Here is a 25,755-nt window from a genome sequence, read left to right on the forward strand (position 1 = left end):
TGATGTCCCTGGGGGGTGGCACGGCTGGCCTGGAGCACGGGACAGATTCAGAAAGGCGGGTTATTATTATTTTATTATTTTTTAACAATAAAGTTTTATTACTTTATTTACATGGTGCTTTTGCAAGGCGCTGTAGTATGGACTAGAAAACTTGGAATGACTCCTGAAGAAATCTTGGAATGACACATGAAGGATGGCAGGAAAAGTCAGTACGAGGCAGGATGCTTTCCTGAATTGTTTTTAACCAGTGTATCAAACATCAGGAATGAGTTCAAGTTAAAATTCACAGGAGATAGTTACCAAAGGGGAAATGGTGGGGGATGGATAAATTAGGAGGTTCAGATTAAAATATACACATTATTGTGTATATAATAGATAACCAGCTATATATAACATATGTAACAGATAACCTTCTGTATAGAGCAGGGAACTATACTCAGTATCTTGTAATACCCTATAATAAAAATATCTAGAAAAGAATAAGTGAATCATTGCTGTATACTAAAACAAACACAACATTGTAATTCAACTATATTTCAATAAAAATTTAAAAAAATCCTCAATAGAGATAAAATTAATGTTCTCATCAAACACAAACACAACAATTCTCTGCAAAAAAAATTAAGGCAAATTAGTTATGAGAAATGAAATCACTGACTCCTGAAGCAGTTGAAGCAAACCATCATATAATCCTTGGGACTTACTTCTTTTTCTTTTTTCTTTTTATGACCACACCTGTAGCATACGGAAGTTCCCAAGCTAGGGGTCAAATCAGAGCTGCAGCTGCCAGCCTACGCCAGTCATGGCAGCGTTGGAACTGAGCTGAATGGGTGAATTACACCACAGCTCATGGCAATGCTGGATCCTTAACCCACTGAGAGAGGCCAGGGATTGAACCCACATCCTCAGAGAGACAACATTGGGTCCTTAATCTGCTGAACCACAATGGGAACTCCCTTTAGGCCTTATTTTCAAGGCCTTATTTTTTCAGTATTTCAGCCACTTCCTGAAATGTTTTTCATTTTTAGGGAATGTTATTTTAAGATGTCCTTATAATCACCTATGCGATAAAATCTTTCACTTAAAGAAAAGGGTGTTTAATCTTAATGAGACTTAGTGTGTCTTTATTTAATTTCCTCTACATTCTTTTTTAATCATCTATGCATTAGAGGTTTTGCTCTCGGGAAAAACCATTCATTAATAGTTTCTAATTTTCTGAGAGAAAAGTTCGAGCCAAATTTGCAAGCCACACATAGTAAATGCATGGATTTGCTTTGTTCCAAAAGGGATTTGATGTGCCTCTGAAATGATGGTATTCTAATCTTGAATACTAGGACTAAGCTAATGTCTGGCTCTCCCCTCCTCCTGCCCTGCCCCATCTTGTCTGCACTTACCCAGATTTCCAAGCTTAATTTTATTTTATCTGGTATTACATTTATTTCTTGAAATGCTCCTTAAGTTTAAAGTTGTGAACCACATGCCGGTTGAAAGAGGGGTGAGTGTCTGAGCTCAGAGTACAGGTGCCAAGGGCAAGGGCAGCAAGATCTGATAGAGCCCTTTGTAGATTCATGCAGTTTGTTAGTCACAGAGACACTGAAAGAGTGAGTAGGCAGAGGTGGCCCTTGTGCAGACGATGCCAAAATGAATGAATGAAGGGATGTCCTGTTGCTGGGCAGCCAAACTCAAGCTGCTTTTCAGCAGTTTTATAGCTGGCTGCAGCCAAATAGGGTGGGCAGGAAGCCTGGGCCCTTTTCAGAAGCAGGAGGGCGATGAGACATTGTCTGTGCCAGCCTCCCAGAGGACAACAGGAGGTGTGCAGGGAATGGACTGTCACTGTGCCTCACCAGCCTCAGTGCCAGGAGGCTCCCAAGAGTTCTGTCAACGTTCGAACTGTCTGTGGCTATGGCCTTCCCTCCTGGCCCTTGTGGACGTGCTGTCATCAGGCACCACTGGGCAGCTGTGTGTACAGCATGGCGCACAGAAGGATGGCCCGAGGACGAGGCTGGAGATGGCAGTTTGGCTGGGGATAGTGACCTTGACTGTCAGACTGGTTGTTTGCACCGATTCTCCAGACTCACAAAGCCACCAGAGGTTTCCAGAAAGGCAGTGGAACCATCTGATCTGATGGATTTGTAGAAACACATAATGGTATGGACAGAAGATGCTGGGCACTGGCAGCAAGAAGACCAGCAAAAGACTGAGTCACAACGGGCAGTTTGAACAGGAAAGGAATGTCTTTTTGGGTGATGATGCACTCAGACAAGGCTGCCGGAAGAAAAGCAGAAGGTTGTGGGGAGAAGGAAGACGACCAACAGAGCTTCGAATGAACTGAGCTTTCATGGTACTAAAAGCCCCTCAAATCAGTGCATTCCCAAGAAGAGCTTGGGAGAAATGCCAGAGCCAAATTAGGGATTGGGGAGCTGTCAACAAAGATGCTTTCAAAACCTTTCTAGCAAATTACGTTCCTCAAAAACTGAAAGTGCAGAATGACAGAGGAGTGGGGACCTAGGAAACCCCTAAAAGCAGATTCACAAAACAGAAACAGACTCCAAGATTTTGAAACCAAACTTAAGGTCACCAAAGGGGGAATGTGGGGAGGAATAAATTAGGAGGTTAGGATGAATATACACATACCATCATATATAAAATAGCTAAGTTCACAAGGAATTACTGTAGAGCACAGGGAAAACTACTCAATGCTGTGCAAAAAGCACTGTTCTATTTACTATATAACCACAGTGTCTGAAAAGGAATGGATATGTGTGTACATATAATTGATTCACTTTGCTCTACACCTGAAACTAACGCAACACTGTAAGTCAACCTACCCTAATACTTTTCTTTAATTTAAAGAGCAGGAGGTAGTTTACAGAAGATGTGGGGGAGGTGAGTTGGAGAAGGAGGCAGCGATCAGGAGGATCAGGAGTAAAGGGAGGTTATGGGATTTTACAAGGAGAATGTTACTGGTGAATTTTGGGGGGAGTGTTTTCCATTATTAGGGAAGACACTAGCTTGAAGGAAGCTATTCATGGATTCATGACGCTATGAGAACTCTGTAGTGGGGCTGGTGGAAATTTTAATAGATCAACACCCAAAGATGGTTCCAGAGTAAACATTCAAATAAGACTCTGCTAAAAAAGGAACATAAGCGTAATTAATTGTCAGAAGGATGGCTATTTCTAAGAGTTCTTGTTTTAGCCCAGGAACTCAAAGGAAATGCATAATTACTTTGAAGTTGGTCTTTCACTGTCAGCTTTAGTCATTTGGTTGAACTAGTTGAATATCTCAGAGGAATCCATTACATATATATATATATATTTTTTTCACTCTGAATATACTATGAAGTCATTTGGTGGAATGGATGAGAAGGCATTATAAGTATTTGAAATATGGCCATAAGAATCGGCCTTTTGTGAACTTAATTACACTACTGTCTTCAATTTCCCATGTGTCATTCCCAGGCCAGGCTGGTGATGTCTTTTTCTGAAGTCAAGTCAAGTGTGCTTGTTTTCTTTTTTTTTTCATTGAGAAAGTGAAGACTGGATTCTCAAGATCCCCAGGGAAAGCCTCTCCCAGTTAATGCACAGGGGAAACATCACTATCCAAAATTGAAATGTAATTCAAAATGTAATGGTTCTTCATAAGCCCTTTTGGCTCCAATAGTTCTGGGGCCCCAGGAAATACTGAACCTTCTAAGTGTTCTCCGCACTCAGCCAAAACCCCTCACCCTCCTCTCCCTCTTTCCATCGGCAACCCCCAGCAGCCAAGGGGCCACTCTGCATGACCAGACATCAGAACCAAAGCACCACTGGAATTCACCCCTCTCTGTGGATTTTTTTTTTCTTTCTCTTGGCTGTGTCTGAGGCATGTGGAAATTCCTGGGACAGGGATTGAACCTGAGCCACAGCAGCCCCCCAAGCCACTGCAGTGACAACACCGGATCTTTAACCCACTGAGCCACCAGGGAGCTTCCCTTTGTGGATTTTCTATTACAATAGGCAAAAAGCCTCAATTTGAGCAAAACTTGCAGGATGTGGAGCTGGATGCACTTCCTCTTCCTGGCAGCTCCTCAGCAGAGCCCACAGCCACAGTAGGAATGAGAGGAAGTCCTAACCTGTGGAGGCATTGCCCGTGTCTGCAAGGGCTTCTGTCTTTAAAACATCAGGAGATGCAAGGGCCCCTGAGAGAGGAACTGTCTCTGTCAGTGGGTCTTAAATTGAATGGGAGGTGGGTTCCCCTTTGGGAATGTGATGAAGGTCATGGTTCTGCCTCCAAGGAAACACACTTCCATTCACACTGAGGGGTCTGCCGTCACCGGAAGTACAGCCTGGGCTCTGGGCAAGGCCAGAGCTGTGGACCTGTGGCATCTTGGGTTTAGGTGTTGCGAGGCGGATGCCTAGAGAGGTTGAGGAAGGGCTTCATCAATCTCAGGCCTCTTTCTCTAGAGCATGTGTTAACCTTTGCTTCCTCTGTCCGAATTTGCACGGTGCAGCTTGATTCTTCTGGGCTCTCATTACAACCACAAAAGCAAACTAAAATTCCTACATCATGGTTTGGGGTTATTATCAGCATTATTATTATTTTTTGTATCTTTTATCTTCTCTACTTTATGGTAAAATATTCATAACATTCACCATTTTAACCATTTTTAAGCGTACCATTCAATGGCATTAAATACATTGGCATTCTGCAACCATCACCAACCCCATCTCGAGAACTTCTTCATCTTCCCCCACCTGAAACTCCCCCTTAAATGACCTCTCTCCCTCTCTTCTCCCCACAGCCTTCACATCTTGGCGGGTCATTCATTTTGCTTTGAGCTCTCATGTTGCCACCCAATGGCTTGACGTGGTCATCACTTTCTTTCCAGGATCTGAATGCCTGAATTTGTTCCAACGAGATGACTGTGCTTTAAGACCACAGAGCTGCTCTGACGTCATGAAGCTGGTGCCCTGGACCACTGCCTGTTCCCATTTCTGGCTTCATCATTCTTCCTGAGCACTCACAGCTTACAGTACCTCACACATCACATGATCACGAAAGGACCAAATTGATCTGCTGCTTGATTTTGAACCGAGACAATTTAAGCTGCATTTTTCCACTTGGGTGGTAATAACTTCCTTGTGAGACGGTCAAGTGGGTGTCTTGTCCTCAACACCAGCTGGCCTGGCCAAACCCTCGGTCTGCTGGTTCGGTATTTGACGCTTGGACTTTTGTGTTTAGTGGGGGCAGAGCTGTGCATTTTCTAAGAGAAGCAAGATCCCATAACTAAGGAAGGTGAGGCTTTATGGAGAGAAAATGAATACCTGCTATTATATTAGCCAGAGTAGGAAAAGTCCAAGCAAAGCAGATAGGTCGCTGTTTTGAGCCTGTGGGGTTCTACCGTCTAGTTTTCCTCCAGAAGCAGAAACTGGGGCTCAGCAAGGTTAACTCGTCCAAGGCACTGTAGCATTGCTGTGTCACCTGTTTGCAGGCTGTGGCCCAGGAGACATAGTGTTCCCATGCTGTGTGCGCTCTGGGTGCTCCAGAAAGGGAGTGGAATGATTGCTGGTCAAGCACATCCACCATCTGTGTCAGGCTGCAGCGCACAAAGCTCAGGTACTTTGGCGCTTGTGGCTGGCACGAAGCGTTGGTAGAAAGGGTAAAGAATGATCTCCAAGCTTTCATTACTTAAATGACCAACAATATACTGCTTTTTGTGGAGTGCAGGTAGGGCTAAGCCCTGTACCCAAGGAAATGTGTCACACCAGATCCCCTGACACTGCTTTGATGTTGTCAGTGGATGGAATGAGAAGCAGGGCCGGTTTTTTATTTTTCATTTTATTTATTTAGTTATTGTTTAGGGCAGCGCTCACAGCATAGGGAAGTTCCCAGGCTAGGGGTTGAATGGGAGCTATGGCTGCCGGCCTACACCACAGCCACGGCAACATGGGATCTGAGCTGCGTCTGCAACTGACACCACAGCTCAAGGCAATGCCAGATCCTCAACCCACTGAGTCAGGCCAGGGATGGAACTCATATCCTCATAGATCCTAGTTGGGTTCATTACTGCTGAGCCACAACGGGAACTCCCTGGGCCGGTTTTTTAAACTTTATTTTTTAATTTTAATTTTTTTAAAATTTAAAATCATAGGAATGTTATTTTATTCAGAACCCTGATAAAACAGGATTTCTGCTTTGCCAAAAAACACTGAGATTTTCTGATAGGTTCCATTATTCATACACATATGATGGGTATATGTGTGTGTGTGTGTGTGTGTGCATATGTGTATATACATTTATATATATCTTGATGTGTATAATATCTATATATATATCTATATCTTGTCAGTAAGAGACAAAAACAGTGTGATCCTCATTAAAAAATAAAAATGATTAGGAAAAAGATTAGAAAGAAACATACCAAATTCTAAATAGCGATTATCTCTCCAGGTAATTAACATTAAACTAATACTTTTTTCTATTTCTTTTATAATAGCCATGCTTACTAAAATAACCAGAAACAGAAATGTAGACTCAAAAGTTATACAGGGATTTAAAAATTTTTTCCAATTCTACTTTCTCTTCTTTATTTTTACAATGAATTTACAGAGTTATAAAACTACCACCACTACCTAATTTTAGAATATTTCTATCACCCCAAAAGAAAACTGGGCCCCTTTTCCACTAACTCTTCATTCATACCTCCTTCCAGTCCCAGGCAACCACTAATCTACTTTCTTTATAGATGTGGGTTTTCTGGACTTTTCTATAAATGGCATCATATAATATATGGCCTTTTGTGTCTGGCTTCTTTCACTGAGCATAATGTTTTTGAGGTTCATCCTTGTTATAGCAAGTACTTCATTCCTTTTTTATAGCTGAATACTATTCCATCCCATTGACTGACCATGTTTTGTCTCCTCATTACTATTGAATGGACATTTGGGTTTAGTTCCTACTTTTTGTCTGCTATGAGTGATGCTGCTATGAAATCTGCATTCAAGGGACCCGATTTTCACATGCACTGATGTCCCTAGATGAGTGAGAAAGGACTCGCAGTGCAGCTCCTCAAGAGAGTCTCCTTGGAAGAACAGGGCCCCTGGCCTTGCCACAGTTGGTTGGGTGGCTTCATATGCAGAGAAGAACTTTCGGAAGCTAGCTCTGAGAAGTACAGGACGGTAGTATATGTTTCCCGTTGCTGAGCCTGGAGGGGTACAGCACTGGATGCAGGAGGAAAGGGGAAGAGGAACAGACAGGAAGCTCATTTCTGAGCTCCATGGTCTCTGAGCATCAGGACTATTCTCTGTCATTGCCCTGTTTTAATGGGTATCTGGGAGAGTGTTTTGTTTTTTGTGATGAAGGGAAATGCAGTTGATTGTAAAGTGCCATACAGAGAGAACAGGTGGCTCATGTTCAAAACCCCCAAACTCCCTTGGTAGAGGTTGATTTTTATTAAATTATTTTAGGATGATGTGAAAAAGCTAAGGATGTATTGCTCTTTCCATACATGCCATCATATATGTTTATATTTCCATAGGTTTCCTTCTATTCTGAGCATGGTCCATGGGCTTCCCTTAACCCACCTAGGGGAGAAACACAGGTGTGTGTGGGGTGGGGTCTGTGGAACCCGGGGCTCAGAGCAAGGAGCCCACGCCAGGGACAAGGAAGGAGACCTCAGCTGGGTGTCTCAAGAAAGCTTGACGCCAGAATTCTGGGAGGAAAATCAGAAGATGGGCCGGTTAATAAGGAACTGCAGTTCCAATGTGGCCCCTGAATGAAGGCTAGGCATGCCTGCTAGATTTCGAGGCTTGCTTTTATTTATTTATTTATATTTTTTGCTTTTTTTTTTTTTTTTTTTTTTTTTTTTTTTTTTTTTTTTTAGGGCTGTACCTGTTTCCCAGGATAGGGGTCGAAGGATCGGAGCTACAGCTGCTGGCCTATGCCATAGCCACAGCCACAACAAGGTGGGATCTGAGCCGCATTTGCAACCTACACCACAGCCCATGGCATCCCTGACTCACTAAGCGAGGCCGGGGATCGAACCCGCATCCTCAAGGATACTAGTCAGATTTATTTCTGCCTCGCCATGAAGGGAACTCCGTGAGGCTTGCTTTTAGGGGCAAGAGGCATGACATTCCCTCTGCTTTTCTGCATATCCCTTGAATCTTTGCTAAGTGGCTGTGAGCAAATAAATCCAGATTTTTATTTCATGCAAACAGGACTCCAAGCTACCGTAACCTTTGCTCTGCAGTGGGAGTTGCCAGGGTTCTCCTTTGAATGGTTCTTCTTTGTGTTGTTTCATGCATCCTGTGTTGTATTTACTATGACTTGGCAGGATCAATATTTTACAGACCCCCTCACCATTTTTTTGGCACGTGTCTCATAAGTCCAGAATTTTTTTTTTTAATTCATAAGCATTTTTATTGCTTTGTTAATAGAGATCTTGCCATTTTACATTTTGAAAACATTTCATGGTAAACTAAATAAACCTGGTAGAAAGCAGATTTGCAAAACGCAGTGCCAGGCTTCCATGTAAAATATGGGATGTGGAAATGAGGCGATTGTTCACATAATTCAGACTCAAAAATTCTTCTGGAGGAGAAATAATCTGGAACCTGAACTCTTTTGAAAAAATTCCATCTTTTGGCTTTTTTGTTTCCTTTTTATAGACTTTAGAGGAAAGGCAAAAATAGGGGAAGAGTTGATTCTGAGGCTGTGTTTAAACATGACAGTTTCATTGGATTCATTCAGCCAATAATCATTTACTGGGACTCTGCCCTGTGCCTGGCTGGATATCTCACAAAAGGGTGCCTGCTCTGGAAAGGCTAACATATGTGGCAGGAGCAGATATGTAAACAGATTCAGGACAGCGCTGTAAGTGCAGGAAGAGACGTGGGGATAAAATGCCATGGGGACTTGGGGCACGGAATAATGAGCTGTCTGAGGCTACATTAGAAGGCTTCACGAAGAGAGGGCTAGAAATGAGAATTCTTGGTGTATTCTCAACCTAGAAGGTTGTTTTAGGAGGCAGAAATAGTGTGACTGCTTTGTGGGAAGAAGTTCATAGACTTTTAAGGAGATGATGATGGCTTTGATAAAAGCAGGGGATGCTGGAGGCAGGGAAATGGGGGGGGGGGACTTGAGTGAGGAGAGGGGCACGGAAGACCAGCTGGGATGCCCGTGTAGTAAAGGGGACTTCCACTGAGGGCTTAGGGGAGGGCAATTAGGCAGGGGCTGGATTCAGCAGGCAGAACAGCCTGTGTGAACTGGATTGGGAGTGGTGGGGTGGGAGCATCAGGGGAGACGGGTTCTAGCTTGGGGACCGAGTAGGCGGTGATGCTATTTATTACTCAAGATGGGGAGGAGGGCATTCAGAAGTGGACCAGCTAAGAGACGCCTTGGCAGGATGAACCGAGCTGGCATAGATGGGCACTGCAGGCAGTATTTTCATGCCCAAATTAATTTTTTTTCCCAATGAATGTTTGACAACATTATGTTTAAGATGATTGATTTGGCCGGTCAGTGTGGAAATGTCCTGCTGTCAGGTGGATGAAAGTCGGCTTAGGTCTCCCCAGATAGAAACAAGCTCTATGAATTGATGGTCTTGATGAAGGCAGCATTTTCCGGTTACTTTTCTGATTTAGAGCCCTACTCTGAGTGGAGGGCTCTGTGGCCCACCCCTACTCTAGAAAAATGCTGAGACCACCAGCAAAGTGGACACCAGATGGCATTTATTGTTGGCTGCAGATGCTCGTGATTTAATAATAAGTTGAGGAAAATCAGTCCATAATTCAGCTCAAGTCTGTTGACTTCAATATTTATTAGGTGTCTACGAGACACTGGAAATTTCGTGTTCATGATGTCCAGCCCTTGTTAACAACTCAGCAGGGCAGATGGCATTATCTTGGCTCTGCAGGTGGGGAGACAGGCTGAAAGGACATGCCTCATGCTGCTGGTGGCACCGGTGAGCTGGGGAGCTGGCTCATTTTGGGGACACATGAGTACCAGGCCCCCACTCTCTATGCAGTGTACATACTGCCTACAAATGGCTCTGATCAAAACCTTTCTATCACCAGATCTCAAGAGTTCTTTTATTGGGCCATTTTGTCAGTGACAAAATTCTGGCTGCTATTTTCAATGTGATTGATATTTTGCTGGTCCTTTAAATAACAAGGAATGATGGTTGGGTCTTCCATTTATTTTTCTTCCTCCATTACTATAACAGCTGAGGTAAGGGGTGTTAAACTGGCTTAATTGGGTTGCCATCATAACTAATGGCTTGATTTTATCCAAACTAGCATCTTTTAAGTAGAATTAATCTAAATAATCTTACTATAACCCTCATGCAGTCTTAGTTGGTCAATAAAAAGAGAAAGATGATACATTGATGCATCTTTTTGAACTTCAGATCCCCACTTAGCCTCAGTTTGGGGGCTGTTGTTATCCAGTAGTTCAGGAGTTATTTCACTTATGGGGACAAATAACTTTTTTTTCCCTTCTCATCAATCTAAAAGTACTTTGCACAATATTTCAATTTTGAATGAGCTGGTGTTATGAGAACATCTATTACATAGGAGACTGAGGGAAAAGACAGGTTGGGACATGATATATCTTAGCCTAGGAAAAATCATTATCTTCATCTATTCCATTTTAATTTTACAGCTGTTTTTCTTGCTTCTCTCTCTGTATTTTCTTCATAACTCACATCTCATTTTTCACAGACAGTCTTCAACATACTTTATACAAGTTGCTAAGTCATGAAAACATGCTGCCGAATTTGGCAATAATTGGGCTTGTTTTTATATTATCATTCCCTTCTTCTTTTAAATGAAAATAGATGGGGATATGACACTTTTGATAACCACATAAAGACTTAATATGGACGCTCAACAGTAGTACCTGTTTCCTGTTTCAAATTATTTCATATGCATTGAGCCTTAGGAAGAATAAAAAAGGGATAATATTTTTTTCTTTTTTCTTTAATCTCTGCATGGGCATGGGTGCTGGAAGGAAGGACATATGAACATCTTGAAGCAAAATATTTGTCTTTGACATCTGGAGTCACAATTCAGATCTTCTCTGAGGGCATAAGGGCCATTCAATAACAATCGTGGAACACTGAACCCTGTACAATTTCAGAACAGAAGAGGAGTGAAAGATGAGGTTATAGGTGAGAAGGAGGCAGGAGATCAGCCTGATAGAATCCTGAGGAAAAGGCAATAAGCCAGAAGGCAGCAGCTAGCTTGGCCTTTCCTGCCCACGACAATTCCCAGTGGGATTCCAGAACTCTTAGGAGAAATTGCTTGTGACAGTTTTCAGCCCACATAAGACACTGAGACTAACATTTGACCTTTCTGATGATTACCTGAGCAGGAGTGATAACCACACTGGGATTTGGCCCGTGCTAATTGCTGCTGCTTTGCCCCACTGTCAGCACATCCCCAAAGGGATTCCATCTGATTGCATTCCCGAAAGTTCTCTTTCCACCTTGCTAGTTTCCTTAACAGTTATTAGTTTTCCCCCCTTTCTTAAGACAGACCAGCAATTCCATGCTGAAGTCTTTCATAAAGGAGTTCCTTTACTCTGAAGGCACTGTCTTAAACTTTTCAGAAAATCTGGACCACGAAAGGTAAATGATGATATTCACCTCTAAAGATAAAATGCTTGCCAATATGAAAGGTCACACTTTATTAATCTATAGGAATAAAGGCTTTATGCTTCTAATCATTTAAACACAGCCAGGTCTGCTTTAGCCAAACAAAGGTATTTCAGTTATAATAAAACCATGTTGTCAGGAATGTATAGCTCATTAAAATTGATAATAGTTCACGAAAAGTGCTTTATACATCCTTGAGTGTTCTGAGTTACAATCCACCTTCTACCTATAGGGAGTGACTTTTCCTCCCCAAATCATCTATAACCTAGGCATTATCAATGTTATTAGGAAGCATGATTCTAGAATCTGTATAGACTCACTTTGGGGTCCCAAGAAAAGAGCCCAAAGGGTTTTAAAATTTTTTTTAATTTAAATTTTTAAAAAATTTTTTAGCAAAGAGTTTTTAATTCCTATTAACTTCAGAACAGATTTCCAGCCCTGCTTCTAACTATCTTTTGACGTTCTGATCTCACATTTTCTAGTCTCCAGTCTCTTTTGGTGCTGCCTGACCATCATTCTGAGCTGAATAAGTCAACTGTGTACAGGAGGGGAGATGGTGTCACTTCTGCTTTTTGCAAATTGTTATGGGGACTGTGGAGGGAATGCTTTGCTGTGTTCTCTCTGCAGACGTGCTGTCACTCACCTTTCCAGGTAGTGCTGGCCTCCAGCAGTCGGGGACGGTCCTTTCTTAGAATAACAAGATGCTGAGAATCTAAATCTAGGGTAAACAGGTCTTTAGGGAATATATGGATGGTTACAGCCTCCCGGGGAAGGCATAATGGACCAGGGCCCCGCTCTTTGTGTTGTCATATATATTTTTGTTACGTTTTATTGAAGTAGAGAAATTTCCATGTTTCCATAAATATACAGGTTGAAGAATTTTCATAATCTGAACACACTCACGTAGTTAGTCTACTACACACAAGATCAAGAAACCCCTCCACAAGGTAATCCTGAAGCAAGATTAGTTTCGCCTGGGTTTGACCTCTGTGCGAATGGAATCATCAGTATGTCACTTTCTGATTCAGCCCTTCTTTGGCTTGAGGTTGTTTGCAAGATTCATCCACGTTGTGGGAGTAGCTTCAGATCACTCATTCTCAACACCGTATAGACTCACCGGTGTGACTGGACCACCATTTACTGATTCTGTTTTTGTTGGGCATTTGGATAGTTTCCAGTTGTGAGCTCTCATGGAGCGTGCTGTTATTAACATTCTGGTTGGTGAGTTTTGGTGAACAGATACACACATTTCTGTCGGGTGCACACGAGGCATGTAATTCCTGGATCATAGGGGATACATGTGTTCAGCCTTAGTTGATACTAGCGGTTTCCAAAGCGGGTGTAGCGGTTTACACTTTTCCCAGCTGGAGATGAGAGTTTCAGCGAGTTCACATCCTTGCCAGCACTGGGCATTTTCCATCTTTTCAGTTTAGTCATTTTGCTGGTATGTTGCGTATTGAGTTTCATTGTATTTCCTTGATTTATTTGTATTTTAATTTGTATTTGGATAAGTTAATTTTATTTCCTTCTCTTCTGCGTGGTGACTCCCCAAGAAAAAAAACTTCTTACCTCTGTTTCAGTCCCACGTTGCCACTGGGACATCATCTCAATATCCACCCCATGAAGACACCATGGGAACAAACCTTTGAAACCAGTTTCAGTTCTGTTAATGGAATAAGCGTTGCTGGTTTCTGACTAGAAATCTTAGTAGCACCTTTCTCTATTTCACGTTGAGTATGTGTTTTTTTCACACTTTTTGCCATCCAGACGTTTTCTAGATTCATCTTTTTCCAGTTTGTTTCTGTTGCCACCAGGCATACCCTGATCCCTTCAACTGAGACACCTGCTATGGCTTTCAACATATTTCCCAGCTCTAGACTCACTCTACCTGAACGAATCTGACTGCTTCTCATACCCTGATTTCTGCCATGGTTTCTTTTTCTTTTTCTTTTTTTTTTTTGTCCTTTTAGGGCTGAACCTGCAGCATTTGGAGGGTCCCAGGCTAGGGGTCTAATCAGAGCTGTAGCTGCTGGCCTATGACACAGCCACAGCCACGCCAGATCAGAGCCGTGTCTGCGACCTACACCACAGCTCACGGCAACACCGGTTCTTTAACCCACTGAGCAAGGCCAGGGATTGAACCCGCAACCTCACGGTTCCTAGTCAGATTTGTTTCCGCTGCACCACAACAGAAACTCCAGTTTCTTTTTTTTATTTAATTTTATCTTTATTAAAGTATAGTTGATTTACAGTTCGTGTCAATTTCTGCTGTACGGCACAGTAACCCAATCATACAAATATATATTCTTCTCATACTATCTTTGATCATGTTCTATCCCAAGAGATTGGATATAATTCCCTGTGCTGTACAGTTGGACCTCATTGCTTATCCATTCTAAACGTAATCATTTGCATCTACCTGCCACAGCTTTCTCATGCCCCCATGCCTCATGGTAATCTGATGGATTTTCTACACTGCCAGGGGAGCTATCTTTTGAAAGCACAAGGTTTATTCTGGAGGAGTTTGATAATCAAATCAAACTCCTGGGCAGAGCCCATGCAGCACTTCATCGTCTATCTTATGAGCTGTGTCTCAGATACATGAGGGCCTCCTTTAAGTCAGGCGCCGTGATAGGAGCTGGGCATTCAACGCAAGACCGAGGTCCCTTTTCTTTGCACATACGAAGCCTCCAGTAATGCTGACCAACACTTCTGTGTCTCATATAACCCATCCTTACTTTTTCGCAGCTTATCCTTTTTCTCTTGGTTTGGAGATCCCCTCAACCAAGAAGCTCCCCGTGACCACCGCTGAGGCTGCATGAGGGCCTCTTCTGGGCTTAGTTCCATTAGGGCAGTTGTGACATTCTACTGCCATCTTCTGTTTACTAGCCTACCTCACCAAATAATTCATTAGCTCACTGAGCACAAGGACAATACCTTACTCATCTTTGTCTCCAGGACCAAGCGCTGTGTCTGGTTCAGCTCTCTGATAGTGAAGGTCCACGTGTTATTTCATCATGTCAATTTCCTCCCCAAGAGCTCATGAGATCCTTGGGGTGTCTGTTCCATCAGATGACTTATCTGGATTTTGAGAGGTTCTGAAGATATGTCTTTTCCATATATATCCAAAAAGATTTCGACATATTTACTCTTTCCTTTTCTTACTTTCATGCCACACCCCCTTTAAAATTTTTTGTTTTTGTCTTTTAGTCTTTTTAGGGCCGCACCTGTGGCATATGGAGGTTCCCAGGCTAGGGGTATAACTGGAGCTGTTGCCACCGGCCTAGCCAGAGCCATAGCAGTTCTGGATCTGAGCTGCATCTGATACCTACACCACAGCTCACGGCAACGCCGGATCCTTAACCCACTGAGTGAGGCCAGGGATCAAACCCGAAACCTCATGGTTCCTAGTAGGATTTGTTTCTGCTGTGCCACAATGGGAAGTCCCCATTTTTATTTTAATTCTTCTGCTCTACGCTCTCAGGCACTTCCACCTCCTGACCCTTCCACTTATCCAAATCCTCCTAGTCTTTCAAGGCCAGACTCCAAGGGTGACTTCATTGTGAAGCCCACATAGACCACTCCCTTTATGGCCACATGCTCTCTTACTTGGTTTGTGTGTAAGTACCCAGCCTCTGAGAATTCTTAGTTCAACCATTATTGAGTACAGTGAGGGCATATATCAGGAACTCTATAAATATTCATCTTTTATTTCTAGGGCTACACTCGAGGCATATGGAGGTCCCTGGGCTAGGGGTCGAATCAGAGCTGTAGCTGCCGGCCACAGCCACAGCCACAGCAACATCAGATCTGAGCCACGTCTGTGAGCTATACCACAGCTCACGGCAATGCTGGATCCTTAACCCACTGAGCAAGGCCAGGGATCAAACATGCATCCTCATGGATGCTAGTCAGATTCGCTTCCGCCGAGCCATGATGGGAATGCCTAACTATTCATCTTGATGTATATATAGGACTCAAAACTGAATCTTCAGCTGTGAAAAGCTGGCTTTTAGGAATGACAGGGAGAGGAAAATTTCTTGTGTGATGGACATATTAGACATCTCCGCTTACCATACCCCCAAACCAACTCTGATCCCTGCATTTCAGCCACTGGCAAATCCTGTTAGCTTTGTATCTGAAATACATAGAACATTTCCAGAATCTTATGAATGGTCCAAGCCACCACCTTTCCTAATTGTCATCAGTCTCCTAAGAGAACTTTTCCTACTTTTGCCCTCGTCCCCCATGTCTCATCTCCACAGAGCAGCAGAATGATCAGGGCACTGGGAACCCTACCCAGAACTTGCCGATGGCCTCCTATTCCACACAAAGCAGAAGCCGAAGGCCGAAGCGGGGACCATGTGACCCTACTCAATCCACCTCCCCATTTCCTCCACGGACCACCACCCTCTCTGCTCCAGCCCCACAGCCTCCTTGCTCTGCCCTTTAGCTAAGTAGCTTCAAGGGTCCCGTCCCCACTTCATGATTTACTCACATGTCACTTCATCAGTGAGCCTCTTGGGGCTGTCTAGCTAAAACTGTTAGCTCCCTCATTTGCTACTTCTCTTCCCTGTTTTCCTGTTTCATACATAAATCACATGATTCCCTTCTTTCCACAAAGTATATTCCACGTTGTACTCAATTTCCTTCCTTTTGCTATGAGTGTGTCAGCTGCACAAGGACAGTCATTTTGGTTCGTTCATGACTGTGATACAGAGTCTGAGTCTGAGCCAGAGTCTGGCTTGTGGATGCTGCCTTATTAGCTCCTGAACGGAAAGCAATTGTTTTGTGATTACAAAGCTGCTAGAGGAGGGGATCTCATGTCTTTCCATGGTGTACATCAGAAGAGGCAAAAAGCTGCGGGAACCATTCAGTTGTCGGGGTTGGCTATGTCCTCCGGGACTTTCTTTCCACTCACATTTGGGAAGAGAACCCTCCCGGTCATGCGATCGTGACACCCAGATGACGGACATCGGCGTGGCTTCCTAGCCTTGGCGCCTGCCCGAGATGGAGCAGAGTGAGCTCACTGCTCAAGACCCGGGAATTCTGGGACTTGGGGATTTTACTGACTCATAGGGTGCTCAAGCTTTGCTTTCTTGGACCCCACACATTTACATCCCTCCCAAGAGCACCTCTAAGTATACCAGAAGAAATGCAAAAATGTACAAATATATTGATAAGTGAAAAGCATATACTCACTGGCATTTAAAAAATTACTCACCACTGTCGATTGCCAGGAAGAGGGCAGTGTATACGCTGTTGTGGACGAATGGTGACTCGCGGTCCAGCACAGCCATGGTGTCAACAGTCCCATTGATGGGGTTGATATTCAGCCAGCCTGCCGGGTCCTTGTAAATGGAATATCTGAAAGAAAAAAAATCCCCAAACAATGTCAGATTACATTCAAAACAGATTCGAGAAATGTTCGCGGAGTGCTGGGCACAGCTCCCCTGGTAGCTTCCAGATGATTCTTAATACACATCCCAAAACATCATGACAGTGCAGGTGTTCACTGAGAAAGTCATGATTGACCATTAACTCTGGGCCTTCCTGTGTTAAATATTTCCTTTATTTCTCCTGACAAGCCTGGAGGAAGGAGCTCTTCTCTGCCCAGCCCTCATAGAGGCAGAGCTCACAGCCAATCTCTTGAACTCAGGTCTAGTTTTTTGTTTTTTTTCTTTTTTTCTTTTACACCTTGGATGCGTCTTGTGTGCAGACCAGGTGGGAGAAGCACTGTGTTGAAGGTACAGGCAGGGACCTGGATGCTTGGAGGAAGAACTTATCACCTCTAAAGTACGGTTACCCGGGGCTCCTCAGAGAAGATGCAGCACCCGAACTAGGACGTGAAGAATGGGGGGTTATGGTCAGAGGAGGAGAGAGCAGATGTGCCAGGAAGAGAGAAGAATGCGGATGAACATGGGGAAAGAGATATTTATTAGGAAGTTCCGCAAGAGCAAGGATATTTGTTCACGGTCCTGACCTCAGCTCCTAGAACACTGCTTTGCACATGTACGACACTCAAATAGTTGCTGAATGAGTGAATATTTAGGGACGAGAAGGTAGATGTTGTGGTTGGAACTCAGCTTCTCTAGGGGAAACTGAAAGTACATGAACTTGGAGAGGCAGGTTATAAAGAACCTATAAGGGGTTTGGATTCTAGAAGATGGAAAACCATCAAAGAATTAAAAATTTTTCTTCTTCTCCTCCTCCCTCTTCTCCCCATCCTTCTCCTTCTTCTTCTTCTTTTTTATTTTTATTTTTTTAGGGCCTCACCTGTGGCATAAGGTCGTTCCCAGGCTAGGGGTTGAATCAGAGCTGCAGCTGCTGGCCTACGCCCACAGCCAAAGCAACACGGGATCCGAGCTGTATCTGTGACTTACACCAGAGCTCACAGCAATGCTGGATACTTAACCCACTGAGCAAGGCCAGGGATCAAACCTGCATCCTCATGGATATTAGTTGGGTTCGTAACCCACTGAGCCACAACAGGAACTATTCTTACTATTTTTTAGGTTGTTGGAAAAATAATACAAGCTCATTGCAAGAAATTCAAACAATGTAAAGTATGAAATAAAAGTCTTATCGATCAGGAAGCCTCCAGCTGAACTCAACTCAGATTTCCTTGAACTGGGGGGCTTGGGAAATACGGACTGTGCCAGGGACACATTACTGGTACTCCAGCCACTTTTGTATTTGAGCCTGAAAGATGCTTGTGCATGTTTTTCTGCCACCCTCCCCAATGCCTGGAATACACGCCCTTTAAACAGACATGAGAATTATGAGCTCATCAGTCTGATAAAGATGCCTGACGTTGTCCATCTCTGTCTTATACCGCCGGCTTTGGTTCTCAGATGTTTAAAACCAGATTTAACTAACAAGACTGCACATCTCTGAGGGAAGAGTTGGGGGTGGATTGCTCTCCTAGTCTTCCTGGTGGAAACGATATCCCTGTCTTAGTTCCAGGAACCTGTGGATGCAACCTTACCTGTCAAAAACTCTGCAGGTCTAATTGAGTTAAGGATCTTGAGATGGGGTGATGGCATTGGATTATTAGGAGAGGAAGTAGCTAAATGCAATCGCAGGTGTCCTTGTAAGAGGGAAAGAGAGATTTGAGACACACAGAAGAAGAGGAAGCCGTGGGACCTTGGAGGCAGCGACTAGAGGGAGGTAGTTACCAAAGCTGCAAGGGACACAGAAGTGTTCTCCCCTAGAGACCTCAGAGGAACATGGCTCTGCGGACACCTTGATTTTGGCCCAGTGAGACTGATTTTGGACTTCTGGCATCCAGAAGTCCAAATTTCTAGCTGCCACGTTTGTAGTCATTTGTTAGGGTGTTAATAGAAAATTAAGGAATTTAATTGAGTAGATACAACGCCCCCACTTACAGCTGAGGAGACGGAGGGACAAACCACACAGCGACTAAGGTCCTAGAATCAGGATGTGGACCCTGGTGGTTTCACCCCAGAGCCTGTGTTCTGAACCCCCACGTTAGGGCGCTTTCCAGCTAAGTTATTGGTGGGCAGTCAGAAGATACTTCCTGAATGTTGAGAAAAAGTCAGTTCTGAGGATAGAATCAGCGTTCCTCAAAGAGCAATGGGCCCGATCATTCATGTGTCAGTGAGATGAGGTGCTGTCCACCAATGTGTGGTCAGGCAGCCGGGGGGCCCCACGCTTCCTCATCTCTGACGTGGAGGTCATCCCGGACAGCGGCAGTGTGACTGTCGCCCGAGGGAGGCTGTGGTCACTGAAAGGGGGGGTGGCCAGCTGTGTCCTTGGGAAGGGAGCTGAGGAGTAAGAAAACATGGGATGTCCAAGAGGACAGGCATCTGAGCAGCCTCCAGGAGCCTGCTGGTAGCAGCGGGGCCGCCCCATGACAGGCAGCACGCCATCCGTGGTCCCAGCCTGACCGCCAGCTGGGGAGACCCTCCACTGGCTCCCAGCTGTCCCTGCAGCCTCAGTACCAACCTCAGGAAGCCTTTGGGCTTCTGAGAGGCACTGCCAGACCCTCTTACATGGCATCATTATTTTAATTCATAGAGAGGTGCTCTGGTTTATTTCAGTTCCGTGTGAATTTGAGTCACGTGAACAGACCCAAGCACCTCTGTCCACGCTGATCAAACTGAATTTGCATCCTGAAAGTGGATGAGCCAGGCCTGGGACTGCAGAACAACCCCAGGGAGAGGGCTCTGCAAACGCTCCCTAGAAGGCATCGGGTCTGGTCTTCCCTACAACAGCCTTGGGGGCACAGCACCCATTTTATAATAATAGCATCAACACAGCAGCATCTAATGTCCAACTGGGCATTTGCGATGCGCTGGGTGCTGTTCTAAGAGCATCCCTTATCTACTCTGTCAGCCCTCGCGTCAACCCCGTGGGGTGGATAGCATTATTCCCAGTTTACAGATGAGGAAACTAAGAGGATGCTGGATGCCATAGATTGTTTAATTGTCTTAATTTTTTTTACTATTAAACCACACGCTACAGATTTCTTAGTTCTCCCCAAACTCCAGTCATTTTAAACTAACTTGAGTATTAAAAAAAAAAAAAGATCTTAAGTAGGATGTTTTATTTTTAAAAATGTAGCACTTTGACTTTTTGCCAAGGAAAAAGATAAATATTATTCCAGCGCAAAAACAAAACAGCAACACCAAAACCCTGGAGAGAGAAATGCCTTTGTCAAGGTCAACAGCACGTGTACAGCAACACTGGGCTCTGAACCTGCCTGGCGCCAGGACCCTACCTGTAACCTCCACACTAGCCCTGCCCCCTCACACATGTCAGCATCACATGGGAGTTAGAAGCATGGACCAGAGTGAAAAAGACTCGGCTTCTGGCTGTGTGATCTCGGGGAGCTGGTCTCTGATTCCGCTCCTCCCCTGAGAGGTGGGACAATCCTGTGACCCCCAAGGGTGGCTGTCCCAGCAAAGGGAGCCTGACTCCAAGTGGCTCAGGGGGTCCTCTGGGTCAGGCCCGATGGGGTCTCTTTTTCTGTGACCCACACCATCCCCCAGAATGCTTCGGAAACATCTGACTCAGCGAGCCCCGGGGAAAGGAGGTTGGGCAGCTGAAACAGGGAACAGATGGAGAGAGTGAGCGAGGCTAATGGCAGTTTCCCCACACGCCCTCCCTCGACACCTCGGGGATCACTTCCAGAGTTCTCAAAAACAGAAGAAATACATTACTCATGAGAATGAGCTGCTTTAAAAACACCAGGCTTTCATTTTGATAGTAAATATGCTTCCACCTGGCAAAAGGGGAGTTTCGAAGATCCGGGGGAAACATCTCCTCTCTGTCACCCTGTAGGAGTCCCCCAGGTAGAAGAATTAGTCCCGCCATCCCCAAGGTCCTCGCTGGGCACACATATAGATGAAAATACCTTTAAGTGCTTCACAGGGGCTCTCACAGGTCCACTGCCTTCACCAAGCGTCTCAATGTCAGGGTGAGGTTCAAGGTGGCTGGGCTGATGCATGTGTGCTGTGCCTGGCTCTGTGCTCGCCCTTCAGAGTCAGCATCACATTCATTTATTTTTGTGGTTCCCAACAACTTGATCAAATGAGTATCACCCCAGTTTTCAAGATGACATAACCAAGATTCAGAGGGGCTTAGCAATGTGCCCAAAGCAGCACAGCTAAATGGCAGAGCTGGAATTCAACACAGGTGTGCCAGATTCCAGGCTCCAGAATGTCGCCAGGATACAGAGTGTTTTTTTTCCCAGGATCAGGTGTCAGGCATTCTGCGTCCTCAGGGCTGAGAAGAGTGCCTGGCACAGGTGGCAAAGCTGTTAGATGTTACTGCATCCTTTCTCTTTAAGTTGGAACAATTACAGAAATGGAAATGCAGAGCAAGTTGGTATTTGTTCCCCAGCTTAACAGGTAACAAGTTCACTGTCGATCCAGGAGTGATGTATAGTGATTCAATATATTTGAAATAATGAAAAATTTAAATCAACCATATTTTATTCCCCCATTACTCAACTCAGACTTTAGATTATAAATAAAAACTGGGAGTTCCCACTGTGGTGCAGTGGGCTAAGAACGAGACTACAGTGCCTTTGGTTGCTGCAGAGGTGTGGGCCAGCCTAGCACAATGAGTTAAAAGGATCTGGTGTTGCCATAGCTACAGTGTAGGTCATAGCTGCAGTTCAGATTCAATCCCTGGCTTTGGGAACTTCTAGATGCTGCAGTTGCAGCCATAAAACAAAAACAAAAACAAATGACAACTGGAGCCCACTGTGGTGCTACGGGATTGGTGGCACCTCTGCGGTGCCAGGACACAGGTTCAATCCCCAGCCTGGCACAGTGGGTTAAAGGATCTGGTGTTGCCACAGCCGTGGTGTAGGTTGCAGCTGAGGCTCAGATCTGATCCCTGGCCTGGAAACTCCAGAGGCCATGGGGCGGCCAAAAACGAAAAAAACAAAACAAAACCTGAATGAAATAATCTACCTTTTCATGCTGGCAAAGAATGCTCTTTAATGCTCCTGTTTTTTTTTTTTTTTTTTTTTTTTTTTAATCTTACATTGCGATAGTTTTTTGCAGTACAGTGAACATATGAGCATATTTACTTCTTGTATAAGGAGTAGTTATATTCAATAAAAAGCTGTTAATTGGAAGCTGGCCCCTAAGAACAATGCCCCAGTGGTTTAGGTCTTTACCCAGCATGTTACCAATGAAAGCAAGAGCTTAAGTGGTTCTATAAGAGAGCATATCCCACTATTTTATTTTTTTCCTTACAAAATCATCGGTCTCCATAGCTGTGTTACTGAATTGTGTTTCTGCTGGGCTCTTTGTTTCCCTGTGTTAGCTGATGTATTTTATTTGCTGCCTCTTCCCATGTCCCACATCTCCTCAATGTCTGTCCATCTTCCGGCTTCTACCCAGAATCACAGCCACTGAGAAAGGAGGACGGGGCCCACCCCTGGGCTCCCCTGCGCCCATGCCCTCCAAACTAAATGCCGTGTGGAAGCCCCCTGGTCCTCCCCAATCCTGGTGCTTTCTACCCCAGAGGGGAAAACAGCTCAACACCTGTCAATCAGCCTGCCCTTCCACCCCCCGGCTTGATGAGCCTTTTTGCCAGATCAGTCCTCTGGACCGACTGGCCAGGTGCTCTACGAAAGTTTCTGAATTTTCAAAGCTGTCTGTTTAATAACCCTTCAGGTGCAAAAATACCAGCATGCAAGATGTTTTCTGTGCATCTTGGCCTGGAAAATGCATATGCCTTATTAAATTGGAATTTCCAGGCAATTTATCTGTAATGTGAACTTTGCTTGTTACAGGAGAAGAAACATCAAATTAAAAACAAGACTCACTTCAGTCTGCATGGAGCTGCACAGAGGCTGCTCCCGCCATTGCCAAGGCTCAACCTCCTCTGGGTGTCAGCAACAGACGACATGGGGCTGGCTGGTTAGTGGACTGGGGTGTGGGGAGGTGGGGAGGGGACCGTCTAGCTGTCCCTGCTGTGGAAGGAAGCGGCCAGACCAGGGGCCCCAAGCCTGAAGTTGACCTCCAGAGCCAGAGCTTGGTGACAGTGGGCAAGAGTGGAGAACTCAAGACTCTGCCATCTTTTCAGATGCCTTTTGACCCTTGGGCATATCAGAATATACATAAATGCTTAGAGAGAGGTCTGGGTGTCTACTCAAACCAGTGGCATGGATTGCCCTGGGGAGAAAAGGTGGGTTGGGACTGGCGTCAGAGAAGCCAGCCCAAGATCCCCAGGGCTCTGTTACTATGGAGCAGAAGCGCTGATCTAGAACATACACTCATGGGGAACCAGCAGAAATATCCTGGGTGATGTCAAGTATTGTAGCGAGGGTTGGTTTTTTAGAGACTGCAACTCCTTCTCGAAGAGCAGTCAGTCATGATGGGAAAGACGAGGAGAGCCTGGAAAATGAAAACCAAGAGAGGGGACACTGAGGGATTTTCTACTCCTCCTGAAGGAAGCGAACGACCCCAAAAACCGCAGGGAAGGAAGGAAACAGGAGGTGTGTACTCAGCTCCTCACTTAATTCCAGCCCAACGAGCCCCGTCTGTTAGAGGAAATACCAGCTTGGGTGATTTGAATCAACCATTTTATTTAGAAACAGAACTAGAAAGAATTCCCAGCAGACGGAAATACAGTGTTCTAAAAATAGCTCACATAGCTCTTGCTCTAAACACAAAGGCACATTTCAATTTTTCTGACAACACGTATCGAAGAGAGAGAAGGACCGTGGATTCCAAAATCCCAGTTGAGTTAGACAGCACGGGCCAGCACTGGGTTTGTGAGAGCAGGAGGGGGCAGTGTTCTCTCCTTGGCCCGGGGAACCAGAGCCAGAGGAAGCAGTCTCCATAGGATGGAGAGATGCCACCACCAGCAGACGTGGGCAGGGAGAGCTGGCCAGTGAGTGGCCAGGGCAGGAACTCTTAGGGTTGGGGAGGGGGAGATAGGGCCTGCCTGGCTTCGCATGGGGCCATGACCTTCCAAGGGGACAGGGGAGGAGCTCTTGACACCTGCAGGCCCTTCCCTGGACCCCCCCTCCCAGGCATCCCAGGGCCCCTCGTGGGAGCCTGGGGTCATCCTGCATGAGATGCCACAAGATTACAATTCCGACCATCACACTTTCTTAGCAGCTGCCACCCTGTGATGTCACGTGGACCAAAGCTTGATTGCTTCCTTACAGACACTGTGACCCCAACCACGACAACAAGCAAGGCCCAGCCATACCTAAAGAGCTCACTTTCTCCCTTCCATGGACCAAAGCAGGTTTGGCGTGAGTCCATTCTCTCAGGTCTGTCACAGGAAGTAGGAGGTGAGGTCACCATGGATGATGTTTTGCTTGGACCATGGCAGTGCCCCTGATTCTCTGCTTCTATTCTACTTGCTAGAGTCAGTTCTTCAAAGAGCAGCCAATTGAACACTGCCCGTTTTCAGCTTATACCTTATACGCCTAAAATCCTCCAATGACTCCCTCCGGGGCACAGAATACAATGCAAACTCTTGACCACGTCTCCAAGGCTTTGCCTAACTCTCTGCTCTCCTTTCTGATCTCTGCCCTCCGCCTCCCCAAGCTGTAAACACACAAGGCTCCTTTCATTCCTGGGAAATACCGAATTCATTCTAGTCTCAAGGTTTTCTATTTGCCCCCTGGGTCGTGGTTGCCTTAGATTTCCTCGTGGGCATCTCATCATCATCAAGATTTCAGCCCCAATACCTCTGTGTTCCCTGGACAGACCCCTGCTGACTGCCCTCTGGGAATTCTGTCTCCTTTTGTTGCCCAGCCTCCCAAGCTAGAGTGTAACCTCCTTAGGACCATGACCTCATCTATCTCATTCAGCTTCCTGGTACCTAGAAGGGTGCTTGACACACATGGAGTAGGTGCTTGGTTGTTGGACGGATGAACGAATGAATGAAAATACCAGCCTTCTTAAGCTTTGATTGTCCCAGATCCTGGGTGATCCAGAATTCTAAAGGAACTTTGTCCAGAGGTGCCCATTGATGCCCTGTCTATGGACAGACCTCTCAAAGAGGCTAGACCATCTTTCTCATTACAGCCAAACTCTCGCCTAAATGCCACTTCAGATGTCCACTCATTGGGCTCTGACCTCACACATGCTGTCAAAGGGGCTTCGTTACATTAGCCTGTGTGTCGGGGGTCTCGAGGACCACAGCCAGCCACAGGTTCACTAGAAGGACCCATAGCCCTCAGGACCTGGTCACACTCCTGGCTGAGATTTATCACAGGGAAAGCATGCAGAGCAAGGTCACAGGGGAACAGGCTCATGGGGTGAAGTCTGGGGAGATCAGGCACCAGTTTCTAGAGTCTTCTCCCAGGACAAGCTTACTTCTCCAGCAATGTGTCATGACAGCATGCATGAAAGGCTGTCTGCCAGGGACGCCCATTAGGGACTCAGGGCCCAGGGTTTTATTGGGGGCTGGCCACATCGGCATCCTCTTCCTGGCATGGAGCAAAACTGTCGACTTCCAGAAGGAAAGCAGGTGTCCAGTGTGAACCAAGTCTCTGGGCACAAACCCCTCACGTACAATCAGTCCCGCTTCCCAGGAAGGATGCTAGAACCTTCCAGAAAGCCAGCTTTCCAGGCATCAGCCAAGGACCCACCTTGCTAACAGGCCTTCTAGGG

General features: G+C 45.3%; 1 protein-coding gene across 29 annotated transcripts in view; it reads right to left on the reverse strand.

Moving 5' to 3' along the window:
- Nucleotides 1-25,755, reverse strand: part of CDH13 (cadherin 13) — a 1,446,594-nt gene that overhangs the window by 12,330 nt on the left and 1,408,509 nt on the right. For all 29 annotated transcript variants that reach the window (XM_084957934.1, XM_084957954.1, XM_084957942.1 and 26 more), the window contains 1 exon segment: nt 16,863-17,005. In XM_084957934.1, the coding sequence (XP_084814060.1) occupies nt 16,863-17,005 (143 nt within the window).

This window comes from Sus scrofa, chromosome 6 (genome assembly GCF_054392235.1).
Source record: "Sus scrofa isolate SSC_HxYL_T2T_F1_AM1 chromosome 6, Sscrofa_HxYL_maternal_Yorkshire_Landrace_v2.0, whole genome shotgun sequence".
Classification (NCBI taxonomy): Eukaryota; Metazoa; Chordata; class Mammalia; order Artiodactyla; family Suidae; genus Sus; species Sus scrofa.